Raw genomic sequence first — 18,342 nt, forward strand, 5'->3', positions numbered from 1 at the left:
CGCGAAAATTCACAAATTCGGACACAACAGATATTTGAACAATTTTATTATTCGTTGTGCAAAATTCAACTGTAGACTAATTTTTACCACCTGATGATATTATGAGGAAAATGATGAGTAAGAGACTGAAAAAAGTTACATTCGCTTAGCCTTTATAAACTAAGACTTACATTTGTGTTATTATTTTCAAAAGAAGAAAATGGCTTTAACTTTATTTGGACTACTCCGTTCTTGAGGCACTAAAGCATAACTCCATCCGATTTTTCTTAAATATGCATTTTGATTTAGAGTAATTAGCATCGCTCAAGTTGGTATAACCAATCATCACCAGTTCTCTCATTGAGCGAAGTTCAGTTTTAAGGCACATACGCGTCGAAAATGTCCTGTTGTTTTCCTCAGTGTTGATTCTTGCAGCTGGTGTCTGATATTTGAAATTTCTTAGTACCGCAGAGCAGGTCGTAAATAAAATCGCAGCAGGTGGTACTTTTTCCAAGCTGGTCCTCGGGAACGACGACAGAGCAAGCATCCTCTGCGTGGTTCAAAGGTATATGTTAGACACCCTCCTTGAATATATTTGAAATACGTAAATTGCGGTTGTTTTATCCTCTTAAAAATAAAAGTCGCATGATTCATGTTAAGAGAGCCTTCACCTCCTCTAAATATACGGCCTTACTCCCACACACCTCTAAAAGCAAAGGGAAGTAAACAAAAAAAAACAAAAAAAAACGTCAGCTTCCCATAAACTAAGTTAGCGAATTCATGAAACTGCATTGAATCCTTCCATTCCAGCCGTTCCCACTCTCTCTGCTGAAAAACCTTTTAAAAATATGTTCATTGGCTGAACCAAGATGTGCGCTTTTCATGTTATTTCGTGGTTTGTATGGAGCGTTCCCTTTCTTTTACAACTCAGTTTTTTTTATTAGTAACTTTGTTGGGGGTAGAAACACTGTTAAGCTAAAGTATTATGACTTCCTTTTGCTCGCCCCCCCCCCCCCCTCCTCCCCCCGAAATGTTTAATGCGGCCGTACATAAAGCCTTTATGAGCTGTATTGCGGAAACGACAACCAAAGCAAAATCTTTGATCGTTCCTAACAAATATTCTCTGTTATATTGTGCTATAAATGAAGCTACTGTCGAAGATACAATCTTAAAAAGAACGCAAGCTTAAGAAAAACGGTAGAAGGCAAAAACGACATTTTTAGCATAGTTGCGTTTCTGAGTAAAAAGACTCTGTCAATTAATAGATCGCTCTGGTTTGCCGTCATAGCGCCCCGACGGTGCTGTGGGTGTGTTGCCGCGAAAGGCCACACAGACTTCCCCCTCCCTTGTTCTTTGAGTCCGCGGCATGCAGTGGTCGTATTCCCAATTTATTTATATATTTTACCCTAAAGGCCCTCTCGGGCGTTACATAAGGGGAACGTGAAACCAAATTTGGTACGACTAAACAAAGTAGTAACAAAGACAGACAAATTAAAAAAAAGATAAAGGTACAAAACATTTGGCGCATTTTCGCCCCTCAAATATAAGATATAAACAATATAACGCACAATATAAACATGTACATCAGATGCAATACATTGACAACCACAAACATTGCAGTGGTACAAGACTATTCACAGTTTAACATGTTTAGAGCGGAGACAAGGGACTGATGATCTCTAGTGGAGGCTATTTCTCTGGGAAGGCTGTTCCAGTCCGATATAGCGCGGAGTAGTGGAGAGTTTTTAAACATGTTGGTTTGTGCAAATATGGGAATAATTTTGAAAAGGTGATCGAAACGGCACGATATATGGTGATCCAGGTAGTAGGAAAGAATCCCTAACGGCCGAGGGACTGTAATAAAGTTTATGAATAAATGGTACGCGTGCGAGGTGCTTCCTTGTATGAAGAAGTGACACGTTAAGTCGAAGTTTTCAACTTCTTGCACTTGCAAATCGAGAGCAGTCGCAAGCTATAAATCTAACAGCTTTGTTTTGACTATATTATTCTTATCTGCCAGATGCGTTTGATGAAGGTGCCAGATGATTGATGCATACTCAAGTTGAGATCTGACAAGGGCAGTGTAGGCAAGAAGTTTTGTATCTGAATTTGCTTAGAACAGTGTTCATTGAAGAAATCATAAAAAGAGTTCGCGACGCCTTGTTAGCAATCTGTTCAGCGTGAAGGTTGCACGTTAAGTCCGATGAGAGATGAACGCCAAGATATTCAAAGGACGAGACGTTTTCAACGGCGTCACTACCAATGAAGTACGTGTGACGGGTGAGATGTCGTTTCGAGATGAAAGTCACAGATTTTGTTTTATGCTATTTATTTTCATCAAACACGTGTCACACTAGCTTGAAACTGTGTCTAAGTCATCTTGTAAAACTGTACTATCATGAGGGTTCATAACGGGACGACAGACGTCGCAGTCATACGCTAATAAACGAGCGCAAGATTTGCTGACAAAGAAAAGATCATTTATGAACAGAAGAAAGAGCACAAGACCCAGTACAGACCCCTGCGGGACACATGACGTCATCGGAAGAGGGGAGCATTTGCCAATCACAACTGATTGGCGCCTGTTAATCAAAACTTTTCAATCCATTCAAAAACACTTGTGCATAAGTGTAGTTTAGTCAGCTTATTTGTGAACCGGTTATGTGGTACACGATCAATTGCCAAGTCAATAAAAATGGCATCGACGTGTTCGGACAGGTGAACAGAATGATGAAGGCCATTTAACAGCTGTTGTCGTTTACAAATCTTAACAACAATTGTTGTCGCTCTCAGCCCACACTAATGGTTTTGTATATTATCGTTGGAAAACCTACCCGCTTTGCGCTTCTGAACACGTGTTGTCACGTGATTTGATTTGCCGGAGTAACTTGGGTCCAATAGTGTCCCGAGTCAATACGGTTACACAATGTCGTGGTATTTATTTACAAATGCGCCTGTGAGCGGTAAGGTGGTGCTTTAATCTAGACATATATAAATTACTCAAAACGGGTAGTTAAGCCACTGAGCATCGACGCCAAACGTAATTGGAGTAGAGTAGAAATTACACATCGTAATGGTAATTAAGTAAACTAGTAACTACTGTAAGAGAAGTAGCGAGTTACTTTAAAGTTACTTTCGAAGTTACTTTTTTATATTTTTGTGGTAGAAAAATCAGCAGCGGTTTTGATCCGTGAAAATCCTGAGAGCTAAAAAAAAATGCAGTCATTTCATGGCTTGCGTTTTCGCCAAAACATTTTATTCGCTCGAAGAAGCGATTGACTTTCAAAGTTCTTATCAAAGAGTTTTTCTCTTTTCGTCCTAAATACGCCTCCAGCCAAGCTAAAAAGGCTTTCCACCGACGGGCTGGATGGAACCGCAGCATTGAATTGCAGAAACAGGCTGTGCAGGTTCCGGTAAGCGAGTGTCGGCATCTTCGGTGTCCATGACGAAACATGTGAGGTTTGCTTGGCTAGAGCGTCTTTTACAACAAACTCTCCTCTTTTTTTTTTTTTTTTCTTCGGCAAGTTGAGATTGTTATGACTGGCCCCTCTTTATTCCCACGACGTTCGGAGAGTACACTGAGCGAGTGCACCTGACCGTCAAGGGTTCAAGTCTCGCACCACGACGATGAGATCGTCCGGCGACTGTGCGTCTCGTTGCAGTGCTGGTGCTACTCTACTGATTTTTTTAAACTAATTATGCTTTGCCGCTGACGCCGGGTCCACCAAAAGGATCTCCCGAGGGTGAGTCGCGATCCTCGCCGGCGACTACTGTATCCTGACACGCCTGACAAGTAAATCGTTTTCAACAAAGAGGAGGTCTTGCTGGTGTGGAAGGTCGGAAGGACGCGAAGGATTACGTGAACAAGCATCGTCGCTCGTAGAGTTGCAGTTGAAGCGGGAACGTGCTCTCATGAACACATTATCCGTGTCTGCGTTTGTGCGTGGCGGAGTCCGACTTTGCAAGGGACTATGCGCTGACGACGAGGCGACCATGGGAACAGGCGCCCAGCTGCGAGGTCATTCCAGTGGCGCCCCCCGTGGAACCCCCAAACCGCTTGAGTCAGAACGCACTAAAGGCAGACAACATGAACACAACAACTCCTGGAGCGTCCCCATCTCTCACGGCTGCAACTGGAGGCGCGGCGCCTGCGTACATTACCGGACTAGGTCAATACCCCACCAAGGGTTGTTAAACATCTCTTCCTGCGTTCGTGCGCGCCGAAGTTATGTTTTTGCTGCTCGTCGCCACCTTGGCAAAAGGATGCCTGTGATGCAGTTTCTACGGCTGCCGAGAATAAGTGCGTGGGAACGGAATGCGAGGGGCCCCTTTGCTCGGGATTGCCACTTCATCTGCCGGCGTTTTATTCATTTCTGAGCTCAACCCTTTGTGATGAGCAATATTAGCACTATATTTCGAAAGTAGTTACTAGTTTGAGTAGAAGTTACCTGAAGAACGTAGTTAAATTAAACTACTAATTACTTAAATAAAGTTGTAATTGAAAGTTACCAAGTTACTTGGAAAAGTAGTTAAACTACAGTAGTTTGAGTGGAGTAGTTGAACTACGTCCAAGTCAGCTTTAATCTGCTTCCATGATGTGAATGTGTGTACGATGAAAATAAAACTGCTATACTGGGGTAGATGGGGTCACAAATACACTGCAGAATGATTACATTTGAAACTAATTTTGTTACAAAAGCAGTTAATAACGTAGAATTAGAATTACTAGTTAACAAGAAACACTTTAAAAGTTCCCTAATTTGACAATATGATGCAATCATATTGCAATTACTTTCCTTTTCATGTTATCATATTAAAGTATAATACAATAGTACTTTTCCGCACCGAAGTGAAGTTAAGTTTTTTCAACGGCGCCGAGAGATTTGTATACGATGTGCTACAAATTGGTCAACTGAACTCTGTAGCGTCACGCCACTATGGTGGCACTGCTGTCGGCAATGCGCATGCGCAGTTTCTGGCGTTATTCGGCACTGCACATGCGCAGATGCTTCGCCTCACGCGAATCTGGCTTTTGCGCACGAGCATTGCCCACACCCGGTGTAGCCAAACACGCTAGCTTGTGTGTAAACCGTGTATTGTTCGATATACGGGACCTTACTTTCGCCACATAATGGGATTTTGATTCACCTATTTTAATCTGGTGTAATAAGAAGACGAGCTCTCAGTATGACACATGACAGTTATTTTATAATTAGTTCAAAAATAATAAACTTATTTGAATTCTTTTCCTTGCAGTTGGGTAGAAGCTATGCTGCTTTCACGGTTCCGTTTCAATCCCAAAACCGAACCGGAGCCGCACAGTTCCGTTTTCAAATGTGCGTGAAACTAAAGCGAATTTTAATCCAATTACGTTCGCAACAACCTCTCAAATATGGTTCCATTGACAGTGTGAATGAAACGTAAGATAGATGCAAAAACAGTGTTTGTCATCACTGTAAGAGTGAAATAGAAGTTCCACCGGGTTTCAGTCATGCGTCACTGTAAAATATTCAATGTGCACATCGAAATTATAATATTTGTCATTTCTCTCAATCCTAAAAATGGAGGACATTGTACTTTTATGTAACACTTTCTATATTCCCAATTGCGTCTTGTTGCTCCGACTGTTTGCCAATTGTGCGCAAACGGTTGTGGTTGGGGCTTCCTATGACCCACGAGTCCGCAGATGGACAGGGAGTTAGGTTCTTAGTGTATTTTTGTATCTACATGATTTTATATAACTAGATCGCAGTGTTACAAAGTTATAAAAAAATATTCGTTTGAGTAGAATTGGTATATTAGAATTTGAAATTGTTCAAAAATAGCAAAACTTAGTCATTCAATTGCAGTAATTTAATTTCTGCAGAAATTTGTGAATTACTAATGGACAACACTCACTAGTCACAGTCGCGAATGAGATTGACATGAGGAGTAGTTCTCGCCCCCTTTTGGTTAAATAACGTTTCGCTCCATAGTGGAGTGAGTGGGCATAACTGCAAAAAGATGGTCGGTGCTTTTTCCTGGCTTTCAAAAGTGCATGAAGTGATTGTGTGCTTTCCATGGCCGTCTATAGTGTAGAATGGTACGCGCGAACTGTACCGTCATGCGTGGTGTGTTGCGGTGTGCTCATCTTAGCTGACATTTGTTTAAAGAGATTACTAAGCCCGGTTCGGCCTACGGCCGGGATTGCAAAAACGAAATAATTTTGTTTGGCCCCTTGTTTTTATTACAGTCATTGCAGCGACTAAAACAAGGAAGACCTAGTTTCTGAAGGACTATTTTTGTAATGAGTTGGTCACCTGCCAACGCAGTAGTTCATGTAATAAATATTTTAAAGTTTCACTCTCTGCCTAGGCAATACTCTTGCCGAACGTCGCCTCTTTCAAGGGGCGCCGCGGTGTGGTCCCTTGGGAACAATGCTGCGGCGCCGCTTGTTTTCCGCACGGATTTTAGAATGTATTTAAAATATTCATTCAAAAATGCAACTCCCATTTATGTGATAATGTGTACGTTTTTTTCTGTCGCTGAGTGGCCCGGGAAGTTCAACATGACAAATTCACTCAGCTGGCCTGCACACTAACTCGTCTCACATGAGGGCTTAAATACAGGGTGTTTATTAATTTTACTTGGAACAGATTTATAATTAAAAACAAATACCTCCGACTTGCATAACAATATCAACATTTATCAGACGTTTCGTCTCCTATACGGGAGACATCATCAGTGCGGCCTGGGAACACCCGACTAGCTACCAGAAATCCAACGCTGGTAGCTAGTCGGGTGTTCCCAGGCCGCACTGATGATGTCTCCCGTATAGGAGACGAAACGTCTGATAAATGTTGATATTGTTATGCAAGTCGGAGGTATTTGTTTTTAATCATGAATCCCGGCTTTTGGAACATTTTTGCAACAGATTTATAAAAAGAGAAGTAGTGAAAGGTACACAAATCGGTTTGTCTAGGTGAATCTTAGGCCTATGGTACGTAATATAAGTGCTGATCATTACAAATTGATTCATTAACTAACATTTGTTAAATAGTGTAATCATTAAAAATGAACCCATGGTTCTAATCAGAAACTTGCTGGGCCTCACCAATACCAGTAAACCAAATTCACTAATGGCTCGGTGCAGAGAAAACACGCGGACGTGTGCCTAAGTAATTACCTGTCGTGCAACCTGCAAAAGGCTGGTGGTGCAAACTACACGGATGATATATTATCATTCGCGTTTCTGCACCGCCAGCCTTGCGCCGGTTGCATGAGTTGTAACCTTAACGCACCTCCGCGCTTTTTTCTTAAATTTGATGATTTAGTGATTTGCGATGACACTCACCAAGGTTCTAATTAAAACTATGAAGTCAATCTCACAAATTAAAATTGTTAATTAACGAAAATTATTAATTATCACAGTTAATGTGACACTTAGCACCCCCCTCCCCCATAAATTAAATGAGCCCCTGGCCGTATAACTCACGTGCAGAGACCGAAAATAGTGTACTTTTCAAGGTATAATTTAAGGTGATATGTCGGATTAAAACTATATTTCTGTATAGAAAGATTGCTTCGAATATTCCATGCAGCGCAGATACTGAAAGCAAACCAATACGTCAAAAAAGTTCGTACCATTGACGTAGATGTTCCTGCTGACAGCGCATTTTTTCACATCCACGAAAGAGATGTAATAAGAAAGCGTCATATTTTCTGAAAAATACGGGTTGAGAAGAGCTTATTTGATATTAACCATATACAATTTTGTTTTTAGCTAAACGTATTTCTTTTAAGAAAGCCGTGAAAGCTACACTTATGCGGTTTGTGAGTATGAGTTATACTGCTAAAGGAACATAGTATAGGGGCTAATCGTAACGATCGGTCGGCTAATTAAGAAAAAATTGTGAATAAACTTTTTGATGAGTAAAAATGGACATGAAGTTTCAATTAGAAATTTGCTGAGCGTCATCGAAAAACCGAAAATCAGTTTTCAGAAAAAAACTGTGAGCGCATGCGAAGCACAGTAGCGCACTGAAGTTACCGCTCCTGGAGCAGGTACAAGGCTTATTCGTCTCTTATCATAGCCCCAGCTTTGTAGTTGCTGCACGAGCGGTAGACGTAGTCCACTACTGAGCTCCCCGTGAGCTCAAACTAGATCTAAAATGCATTGATTTATTTTGGTTTTGGCTGACGCTCAGCAAGTTTCTAACTAAACCATATGTCTATTATTACTAATCAAAATGTTAATTAAAATACTTAATTACCTGACCGATCGTTATGATTAGCCCCGTATACTATGTCCCCTTGGCCGGATAGCTGACATACGCAAACCGCATAAATGTAGCTTTCACGGCTTCTTTTCTAAACACACTATCTGTATAAATTAAACAAAAGCAGCATGCATATTAGGCGGGCCGAAAGCAACACACTCACCCTGAAACAAAATGCACCAACTATGGTGGATTTTCTAGTAAATACAAGCATTATTCAGGTACGCGCGAAAAAAAATCACTTATTTGAATGTATGCTAGATGTTCAGCTAACTCTAGTATGGTGTGGCAAATGAAAAGCAGACAGGAACCAGATTAAGACCGATTTCCGGTAATGCTATTGTAGTTTAAATAGTTGGCAGGCACTGTGTCTTTGACTGTACAACTTTCTATCCTCCTATCAGAGGAAGCAATTTCGTGTGCTCCTTGCGCAGAGTATGCAGTGCTCATGCAGCCGCAATGAATGTCTCGCATTTACTTAAAAAGTTACATAGTTTCTGCACATTAAATACTAACAGACGCGCTAATACCAACGAAGGACTCATGGCCGAGACCCCATTCAAAAGAGTGTCACCCAAAAGTGTCGTACTTCGACTGAAAGGTGACCCATCCCTCTCATGTTTTCCCGACCACTTCCTGGTGCACAAGACACTTTTCATTTGTGTGCGCCTTGAGTAACATGTACAAACGGACGCCTTTTGGTTGACCTGCTCTTCGTACGGGTACATTGCGCTAAACTCTTAATGCAAAAAAACGACTCTTTTTTTAAATTTTATGCGTTGGTTGGGACCAGACTCTACCGGTTAGGTGAGTGCGCCCAACGAAAATACTCCGCCCTGTAAAACTCTCGACGACAACGTTCCCATTCCAGAAAGAAGAAAATTTCAGAAAAAAAAAACGACGATCGCTTAGTGGACGTAGCAGTTTGGCGCTGTGTACACCGAATCCAATGTTTAACTTTAAAAGTCCGAAGACAGCCGACCTTACGGTTCAAGGGAGCTGATCAAGATGTGCCAAAAGTGTATAATCACGGCTTTTACTGTTTTTGTGGGGTTGCTATAATGAGATTAACAAATCACAGGGGCACAAATAGCACAACGATGTCCTTTTGGCGCTTCTACCTTGGCTCCATCGGATCTAAGCGTCGGCTGTCGTTGGAGATGAAAGGGAAGCCGAAGCGCTTATGAATTTGAGTAGAAACACTTAAATCGTCGTCATGTAGCCTCCAGGATCACGAATATTGAATTTTTTTTTTCCAGTTTTGTGCACGGAGGTTGCAGGAATTCGTTTTCAAAGAAGCGCTGAAGTCACGCTCCTTTTTGAGAGCGGGACGTCATATCCCGAGCTTTTGCAATCTCCGCTCTCGCGCATATTCAGCGCCTATAAAATGTACGCACGAACACATTTGCTATATTCTTAAAAGGTCCGAAGAAGATGCGACGACTGGTGCGAGTGCGGGGAATATGCCTGGCAAGCTTGCAATTTTACGCGCCGCACACACGAGCGACACGCGCTTGGCGGCCGAAAGATTTGGGTATGACGTAGAGACGGAGGTTTTTCGTGTTTTCTCGCGTTTAGTTATATCTTCGCGGAAAACGAACGTGATATCCGGATTCTCGGGATAAAAATACTCTAGAACTCACCTCTAGCTCTTTTTTTTTTTTTAAGGACCTTTTAATCGAGTATACACAATTGCAAGCACGGCGCACCGCCTGGTGCCCCATGAGTGCAAGCACGCGAAGCTTGCTCCTAAACATAGCTTTGGCAAGCTTGAAATTCCGCCGGCTTGTCCGCACGCAGAGACACATGAAGGCGGCCAATGACGTTGCTTGCAATCGTCTATAGTATAGGAATACAGGAACACAATATTTGTTATGTGCTTCAAGTTTTCAACTTTAAGTCGCGTAGACACTAGCGCTATCTGAACCTCGCGGGCACATTAGAATAACTCTAATCTACTTGGTTTTATTCAAGAACAACCCTAGAGGTTCCATAATCGGCAAAAATATACTCACGGCCTTCGGGATGAATGTTTATCTGATTTTTGGCTGTATATCCTTCAGTGGACTCTAGCGTTGTCCGCGCCTTACTGCAAAAAAAAAAAAAGCCAGGTATAATAAAGTATGAATGTAATAATGAGATGATATTCGTCCGTAGAGTGAAAAAGGAAAGTTGTAGTTTTTACAAACGTCAGCGTTTATCGAACAAAAATAACGCCTTTCGCTTTTAAAATTTGCGTATGTCAAGGGGCGTATTCATTACATCGGCGTAATTAAAGTTATATGCTTTTTACTTTTCATTCATTATTTTTACTTTATTCAGCGGCTAAAATAAACATTTGTATATTTATTCATAATAATGCTTTGGTGGGAATTGTTTATTTAACATTCCTGACAAAATTTGTAGTCGCGTTAATTGTGTCAGCGTGAAAGTAAAAACGAGAGCAATACTGACGTCCGCTGACTTTCAGAATTGCTTCATGATCACAAAATACAACTTTGATTAACCGGTAAGTTGCTACATATCAACTGAAATATTAGTTGAAACGGGTATTCCTTAGTCGGTTACAAGCTTCTGAATTTGTTCTTTTAGAGACGAAATATTAAAAAAAAAAAAAGATATTGTACGCAGACGCTCAATAATCGTCTTTTGGGTTTTGGATGCGCATACTATTTTTCAAAAATACCGTGATAGCTAAACACACAAAAATAACTTGCATTGCTCTCGCGAGGCACGGAAATTTTGGAAAGACAGGGTTTCATTGGCGTGCGTCAATCCCCACTCTGAATAGTGGGAATTGGAATGGATTTTGTTCAGAAGATGGTAGCAACCCTCACTTTTAAGTGCGGACTGCCCTTAGTATGCTGGAGTGAAGCTTGATAAGAAAGAAAGATAGGCGCACTTTTTAAAAAGGCACAAAACATCGACGACACCCCCTTTTTTTTTCTTCTTCCGGTCGCAGGCGAAGGGGCACCTTTTACATAAAAATGAGGTCCGATGACTTGAGCAATTATGTTGGCAATTCATTGTTCGCTCCCTACGAACTGCTCATTTGAGGCTTATAAGCCACAGCGCGAGTTGAAGCAAAGACAAAGTTGGCGTGGTTTAGGTGTCTCCAAATATAAAACGAGGAACCGTAACTCAGACAGAAAGTAAATAAAGCACGTTACCTTTTACTTTTCTCTGCAGCAAACTAAGTTTATTTCTTAGTGTCACAACAAACTGACTGCCTGCAGGGAGCGCGTCATGCACAGTCTGCTACTTATTGGAAAGGTAGAGAGATCAGCGCAACACAGGTTTGACTTACGCCGACTGGTTTTCTCCGTACTGAGCCAAGGTTTGATATTGTCCATCCTTCTCCGACTTCAAGTGACTATGCCTTAAACACTTGGATGTTCCAAATGCTGGGTCCTTCTCATAGTTTCTGTAGAGCATGTACCAGGTCTGGGCGAGCGGGAACCCCTGTACGCGTAGGTGGCTGTTTCAATAACGAACCTGTGATTCACTAGTCGGAAGAAATAACTTCCCTGGTGTAGACTCGTTAGGACACAATAGAACACTGTTTTGCTTGGCTAAAACTCAGAAAAGAAGCGGTACATGACAAGATCGGAAAAGCTTACGCCGAATACACGTGAACATACAGGCTGTTCTATTCTTAATTCGAGCAGATTTAGTACTAGTATATATATTTGTGTCTACTACTACTAGTATAGAAAAAATAACAATCTCTGAAAGGTGCATTAATGCGGTTTATGCAGGTGAGTTATACCACCAGGGGGACATAATATAGAGGGTCAATCCTTACTACAAATCGAATACTTATCTAAAATTTCTTAATTAAATTCTAAATTGGGGGAAATAAACATATGGTTTTCATTAAAAACCTGCTGAGCGTCCTCTAAAATCCTTAAATCAAACTTTAGAACGACATGAAGTACGTGGGAAGCGCGTGGGTGCACCAAAGTTACCTTTCGCGCAACAGGCGCCAGTCTGGCGCTGCGAAAACGCGGATGATCAGATTATTCTCCTCGTTTTCCCGTGGCTAGCATTGCGCATGTTTGGTTCTCCCGCAATTTCTACGTGCCTCATATCGTTCTAAAATTGAATTATTTGATGGTTTTAGAAGACGCTCCGCAAGTTTCTAATTGTAACCATATGTTTATTTTCGCTCATTTAGAGGTTAATTGAGATAATTCAGTTAATTAACCCTATTTATACTGAGAATGAGCCTTCTATATTATGTCCCCCTGGCAACATGACTCACCTACAGAAACAGCATTAGTGTACCTGTCACAGATGTTTTGTAATTTAAATCGAATTGAATTTTAATAGGAAACGAAGTTTTAATAAATATCGATAATAAGATCGAATTCAAATCAAGCACCCTCCATATTTCTTACAAAGATATACTTCGAGTTGTCGACTTCTAAATCATCTCACAGCACCCGAAACTGCTAAAATATTTTTGTTTTAATAAAGATGACTTCAATTCAATTTAAAACGTCAATTTAGCAGTACGCTTTGTGCAACAATTAAGTTACTATGTGCTCATGGGCAAAGTAAGTCTCATTACAACTATTTTTATGAATATTCACTTAAGTTGGTTTCCTATTAAACCGCTCGAGACTGTATGTATGTGAACATACCTTAGATGCGTCTTGGTAAATTTGGAGCTTAGGATTAAGCTCCGGGTAATGCGGCGTTGCGCTACATCTCAGAAGAATCTGGAAAGCGGCAAACATAAGGACAGGCAACATCATAAAACCCGTTAAAGCAGTACGGACTGTATAAGGCTAAGGGGCAGCGATGGTGCGCTTTTTATAGCTGATGTCTAAAGGGAACTTGCAATTTAATTTTGTTTGATGCGCACCTGGAGTTTCTCGTCGTGCTTTCACGGTCGCAATGAAAACAACTCAATATATTAAAATGACAGCAAACAGGCACATCATTAATTTTGATAACATTACTCTGAAAGCTGTTCCCCTATGTCTGTATGAACGATATGGCTATAAACAAAACAAAATAACAAAAAACAAAATAAAAACGTCGCCTGTAGAACGACCCGCTCGGGAGCCATAAACTTGGGGCTCGCGCACCTCGAGGATTACAACTCTGACGTTTGTCTCCGGCTTTGTCAGCAAGTGACTTGAAATTTCATGGACAAGCTTTTTTCTTAAATGAATTGGTAAGTGAAAAAAAAAAAAAACCGTTGCCAGGACCATCTTAGTTACCTGGAGACAAACCCACGGAGTTGGGTTACAAAGTCGATGTGCTGGTCAGCCAATGCTTCTGGCTTGGCGGCATTTCTTGGTATTCTCTAAGTTCCAGTCTCTAATTCCCCATAACAAATGTTCCCCGCTGATGATGATACCGCGTTAGTTGCAATTTATGTACAGGTTCTACTTCTTCGTCAAAAGATCATTGAGCGTCGTGCGCTCAATGATGCCGAATCACTTCTGCAAACATTACTCACCGCAAAGAAAACAGGTAGATTCCGTGGTAGTGTGAACCAAAGGGCCGAATAAGGAAAAGAATGCAAGATGACTATAATTGGGTCATTATCACTATTCAGTAATACATTCATAATTCTTTTTTTATATTAACACGCTAACCCCAATTTCAACACTCTGTAAATCTGTGCGCGCATTGTCTGTTTCATTATGGGAAAAATAGAGCTCACGGGACCTAATGTCACGTGACCTTTATAACAAATGGGGAAATTGGCGTCGCGTGACTTATACGTCATTCAAGTTTGCTCGCTAAATTTAGCGGAAAATCCACGTCCTGTGACCTAATCTCTAATTGAGCTTTCCCTTTAAGTTTAGCGGGGAAATCGACGTCATATGGTCTATACATTTCGGTTTTGCCCCTAAATATAGCGGGAAACTGACATCACATGACCTATACACATATGCAGTTTCACTGCTAAACTTGGCGGTAGAAATCGAGGTTCCGTGACCTGATATCATGTAACTTATGCAAAAATTCAGTTTCCCCGCTAAATTCAACGAAGAAATATACGTCGCGTGACATTTAACTCCCTCGCTCTATGCCCTCTTCCCCCCCCCCCTTCCCCTGCTTTCTCTCCCCATCGGCCCCTCCTTCCTAGGGTGTCCTCCTAATATGTCTGCTTTCCCCTCGATCTCCATCTATCTCCCATTCCTCTCTCACCCCTCTCCCTCCCTCCCATTTTCTTCCTACCTTTGTTTTAGAGCGCAGCTCTTAGGGGCCCGTTTCCGGCTTGAGCGGCGTCGCCGTCGCCGTCGCCGTCGCCGTCGCCGTCGCCGTCGGCGTCGCCGTCGGCGTAACCGCGCGGTGCATCATGGGAAATGTCCCATAATGCACCGCGCGAGACCCCCACCGGGGTCACGTGACCTCGTGGGGGGTCACGTGACTCCCCTGAGGTCACGTGACCCCCTCCTCAAGGTCACATGACCCCCTCCTCGAGGTCACGTGACCCCCCGAGGTCACGTGACCCCCCGAGGTCACGTGACCCCCGCCGATGTCGCGTGACCCCCCGATGACGTCATCGTCACTGATGACGTCACCGGCATCCACATCGTCATCGTCATCATCACTGATGACGTCACCAGCATCCACATCGTCATCGTCATCATCACTGATGACGTCACCGGCATCCACATCGTCATCGTCATCATCACTGATGACGTCACCGGCATCCGCATCGTCATCGTCATCATTACTGATGACGTCACCGGCATCCACATCGTCATCGTCATCATCACTGATGACGTCACCGGCATCCCCATCGTCATCGTCATCATCACTGATGACGTCACCGGCATCCACATCGTCATCGTCATCATCACTGATGACGTCACCGGCATCCACATCGTCATCGTCATCATCACTGATGACGTCACCGGCATCCGCATCGTCATCGTCATCATCACTGATGACGTCACCGGCATCCCCATCGTCATCGTCATCATCACTGATGTCACCGGCATCCACATCGTCATCGTCATCATCACTGATGACGTCACCGGCATCCACATTGTCATCGTCATCATCACTGATGACGTCACCGGCATCCACATCGTCATCGTCATCATCACTGACGACGTCACCGGCATCCGCATCGTCATCGTCATCATCACTGATGACGTCATCAGTGACGTCACTGATGTCGTCACCGGCATCCGCATCGTCATCGTCATCATCACTGATGACGTCATCAGCGACGTCACTGATGACGTCACCGACATTCGCATTGTCATCGTCATCATCACTGGTGAAGCCATCAGTGACGTCACTAATGACGTCATCGGTACCCGCATCGTCATCGTCACGGATGACGTCATCAGTGACGTCAGTGATGACATCATCGGCATTGGGGGTCACGTGACCCCCAAGGTCACGTGACCCCCCCTGGTTAGTTTACCCCCCCCCGTGCCCTTCCCTCCTCCTCCTCAAGAGCTGCGCTCTAATTCGGCGTTACAGGGAGTTGTAAGCGGCTTTCATTTTTCTCTCTCCCTCTCTCTCTTTATCCTTGCTCGTCTCTCTCTCTTGCCCAACTCTCCCCCATTCTCTTAAGGCGCATGCCCTCTTTCCTAATCTCCCTGCACCTCTCACCCTTTCCCCTCCCTCCCCATCCTAAAGTGCCCCCTTTCCCCTCCCTCTCCACTTGCCTCCCTTCTCGCTCCCCTTCCTGTTCACGTGACAAACGAACTCAGTTTCCCCAAAATTGATAAAAATAGAGGGTCTTTGCTCCCGGAATGAGTGCTCACTATATTTCTAGAAAACAATTGAGTAATCGCTTCTAAATAACTGCATTTCATGCAGTATAGGGCTTTGAACATTAAGGTCGCGTCCAATTTTAATTTTAAATGTAAGGATTAAAATAAAAACCCGATGCAAATTCTTCAAAACTATTAAATCCGCCCATATTGCAATGACATAAAAAATTCGCTGCACTTTACACTGTAAAAAAAAAGTGAAAGCTGCTTACAACTCCCTGTAACGCCGAATTAGAGCTCTTGAGGAGGAGGAGGGAAGGGCACTGGGGGGGGGGGGGTTAAACTAACCAGGGGGTGGTCACGTGACCTTGGGGGTCACGTGACCCCCAATGCCGATGATGTCATCACTGAGGTCACTGATGACGTCATCAGTGACGATCACGATGCGGGTTCCGATGACGTCATTAGTGACGTCACTGATGACTTCACCAGTGATGATGACGATGCGAATGTCGGTGACGTCATCAGTGACGTCGCTGATGACGTCATCAGTGATGATGACGATGACGATGCGGATGTCGGTAACGTCATCAGTGATGATGACGATGACGATGCGGATGCCGGTGACGTCATTAGTGACGATGACGATGACGATGCGGATGCCGGTGACGTCATCAGTGACGTCACTGATGACGTGATGAGTGATGATGACGATTACGATGCGGATGTCGGTAACGTCATCAGTGATGATGACGATGACGATGCGGATGCCGGTGACGTCATCAGTGATGATGACGATGACGATGTGGATGCCGGTGACGTCATCAGTGATGATGACGATGTGGATGCCGGTGACGTCATCAGTGATGATGACGATGACGATGTGGATGCCGGTGGCGTCATCAGTGACGATGACGTCATTGGGGGTCACGCGACATCGGCGGGGGTCACGTGACCTCAGGGGAGTCACGTGACTTCGGGGGGGTCACGTGACCTGGGGGGGGGGGTCACGTGCCCCCCACGAGGTGACGTGACCCCGGTGGGGGGGCTCGCGCGGTGCATTATGGGACATTTCCCATGATGCACCAGGGTCACGTGACCTCGGGGGGTCACGTGCCCCCCACGAGGTCACGTGACCCCGGTGGGGGGCTCGCGCGGTGCATTATGGGACATTCCCCATGATGCACCGCGCGGTTACGTCGACGGCGACGCCAACGGCGACGGCGACGCCGACGGCGACGCCGACGCCGCTCAAGCCGGAAACGGGCCCCTAAGAGCTGCGCTCTAAAAATTAAATTGGACGTGTTTTTTAGGTTTCGGCTTCTTAACAGAGCTTATCTCCGCTCCAGCAACTCCGTTCTCCATGGCAAAAACGCGTAAGCTAAGTGCGCTGCCAGGCCTCCCACTTAGAAGAGTCTGGATAAGAAAGGTTCCGGACTTCTACATCCTTTGGCACGTGGGTGGCAGCAACGTTAGTAGACCATTTTAGAGCGCAGCTCTTAGGGGCCCGTTTCCAGCCTGAGCGGCGTCGGCGTCGGCGTCGGCGTCGGCGTAACCGCGCCCCTCCCTCTCCTCCTCCTCCCCTCCTCCTCCTCCCCCTCCTCCTCCCCCTCCTTCTCCTCCTCCTCCCCTCTTTGTGTAGTATGGTCCGGGCGGGTCACGTGACCTCGGGGGGAGGGGGTCACATGACCCGTTTCCAGCCTGTGCGGCGTCGGCGTCGGCGTTGGCGTCGGCGTCGGCGTCGCCCCTCCCCCTCCTCCTCCTCCCCCCTCCTCCCCCGCCCGGTAAAGGTGGCAAAGGAGAGGGAGGGGGAGCAGGAGGGGAGGAGGACTAGCAGGCAAGATCACGAGGGAGGAGGAGGAATATACCCTCCACTCCTCCTCAAGAGCTGCGCTCCAATTCGGCGTTACAGGAAGTTGTAAACGGCTTTCACTTTTTTCACTTGCTGAACTCTGGCATGGCGTGTGTACCCTTTCCGTGGCTCGCCGCGAGAAGCGCGCGCGACGGGGTTTGTCCGGTTTGCTCCTGGCTTCCCGATCCTGCAGCCCGACTGGCCCCCCGCTCTTTGCACGTTTCGGTCAGATATGACCAAGTTTGTCCCCATTCTCATCGATAACTTCTGGAATGTGCTGATGTGCCATGCAAGTGGTGTTATAAAAATGCCGTTTCACTTTGTGCCAGGGTGCAAAAGCGGTTACGATTCCGCGGGATCTGCATCTGCGGTCGAAAAGAGGCATTTCTTTAGACCACCGAACGACCCTGAAGGCCTTCGGAGGTAACAGCGTGCTATTTCAAGAGAAGACAAGAAGCTTTCAAGCTCTCCTTTGGTTTGTGATCTGCATTTCCACGAGGACGACATCACGAAGAACTTCGTGCACTGCATTCGTGGTGACGTGGTCGTAATT

At 44.5% G+C, this 18,342-nt stretch overlaps 1 protein-coding gene across 1 annotated transcript in view; it reads right to left on the minus strand.

Moving 5' to 3' along the window:
* Positions 1-395: 395 nt before the first annotated feature.
* Positions 396-18,342, minus strand: part of LOC115320860 — a 30,160-nt gene continuing 12,213 nt past the window's right edge. The window contains exons 2-7 of the mRNA XM_029981072.2: positions 13,711-13,741; positions 12,884-12,961; positions 11,545-11,699; positions 10,253-10,326; positions 7,603-7,680; positions 396-529 (exon numbers count right to left, since the gene is read on the minus strand). Of these exons, the coding sequence (XP_029836932.2) occupies positions 396-529; positions 7,603-7,680; positions 10,253-10,326; positions 11,545-11,699; positions 12,884-12,961; positions 13,711-13,741 (550 nt within the window). The remainder of the gene's footprint in view (positions 530-7,602; positions 7,681-10,252; positions 10,327-11,544; positions 11,700-12,883; positions 12,962-13,710; positions 13,742-18,342) is intronic.

This window comes from Ixodes scapularis, unplaced genomic scaffold (genome assembly GCF_016920785.2).
Source record: "Ixodes scapularis isolate PalLabHiFi unplaced genomic scaffold, ASM1692078v2 PGA_scaffold2__306_contigs__length_199485367, whole genome shotgun sequence".
NCBI lineage: Eukaryota > Metazoa > Arthropoda > Arachnida > Ixodida > Ixodidae > Ixodes > Ixodes scapularis.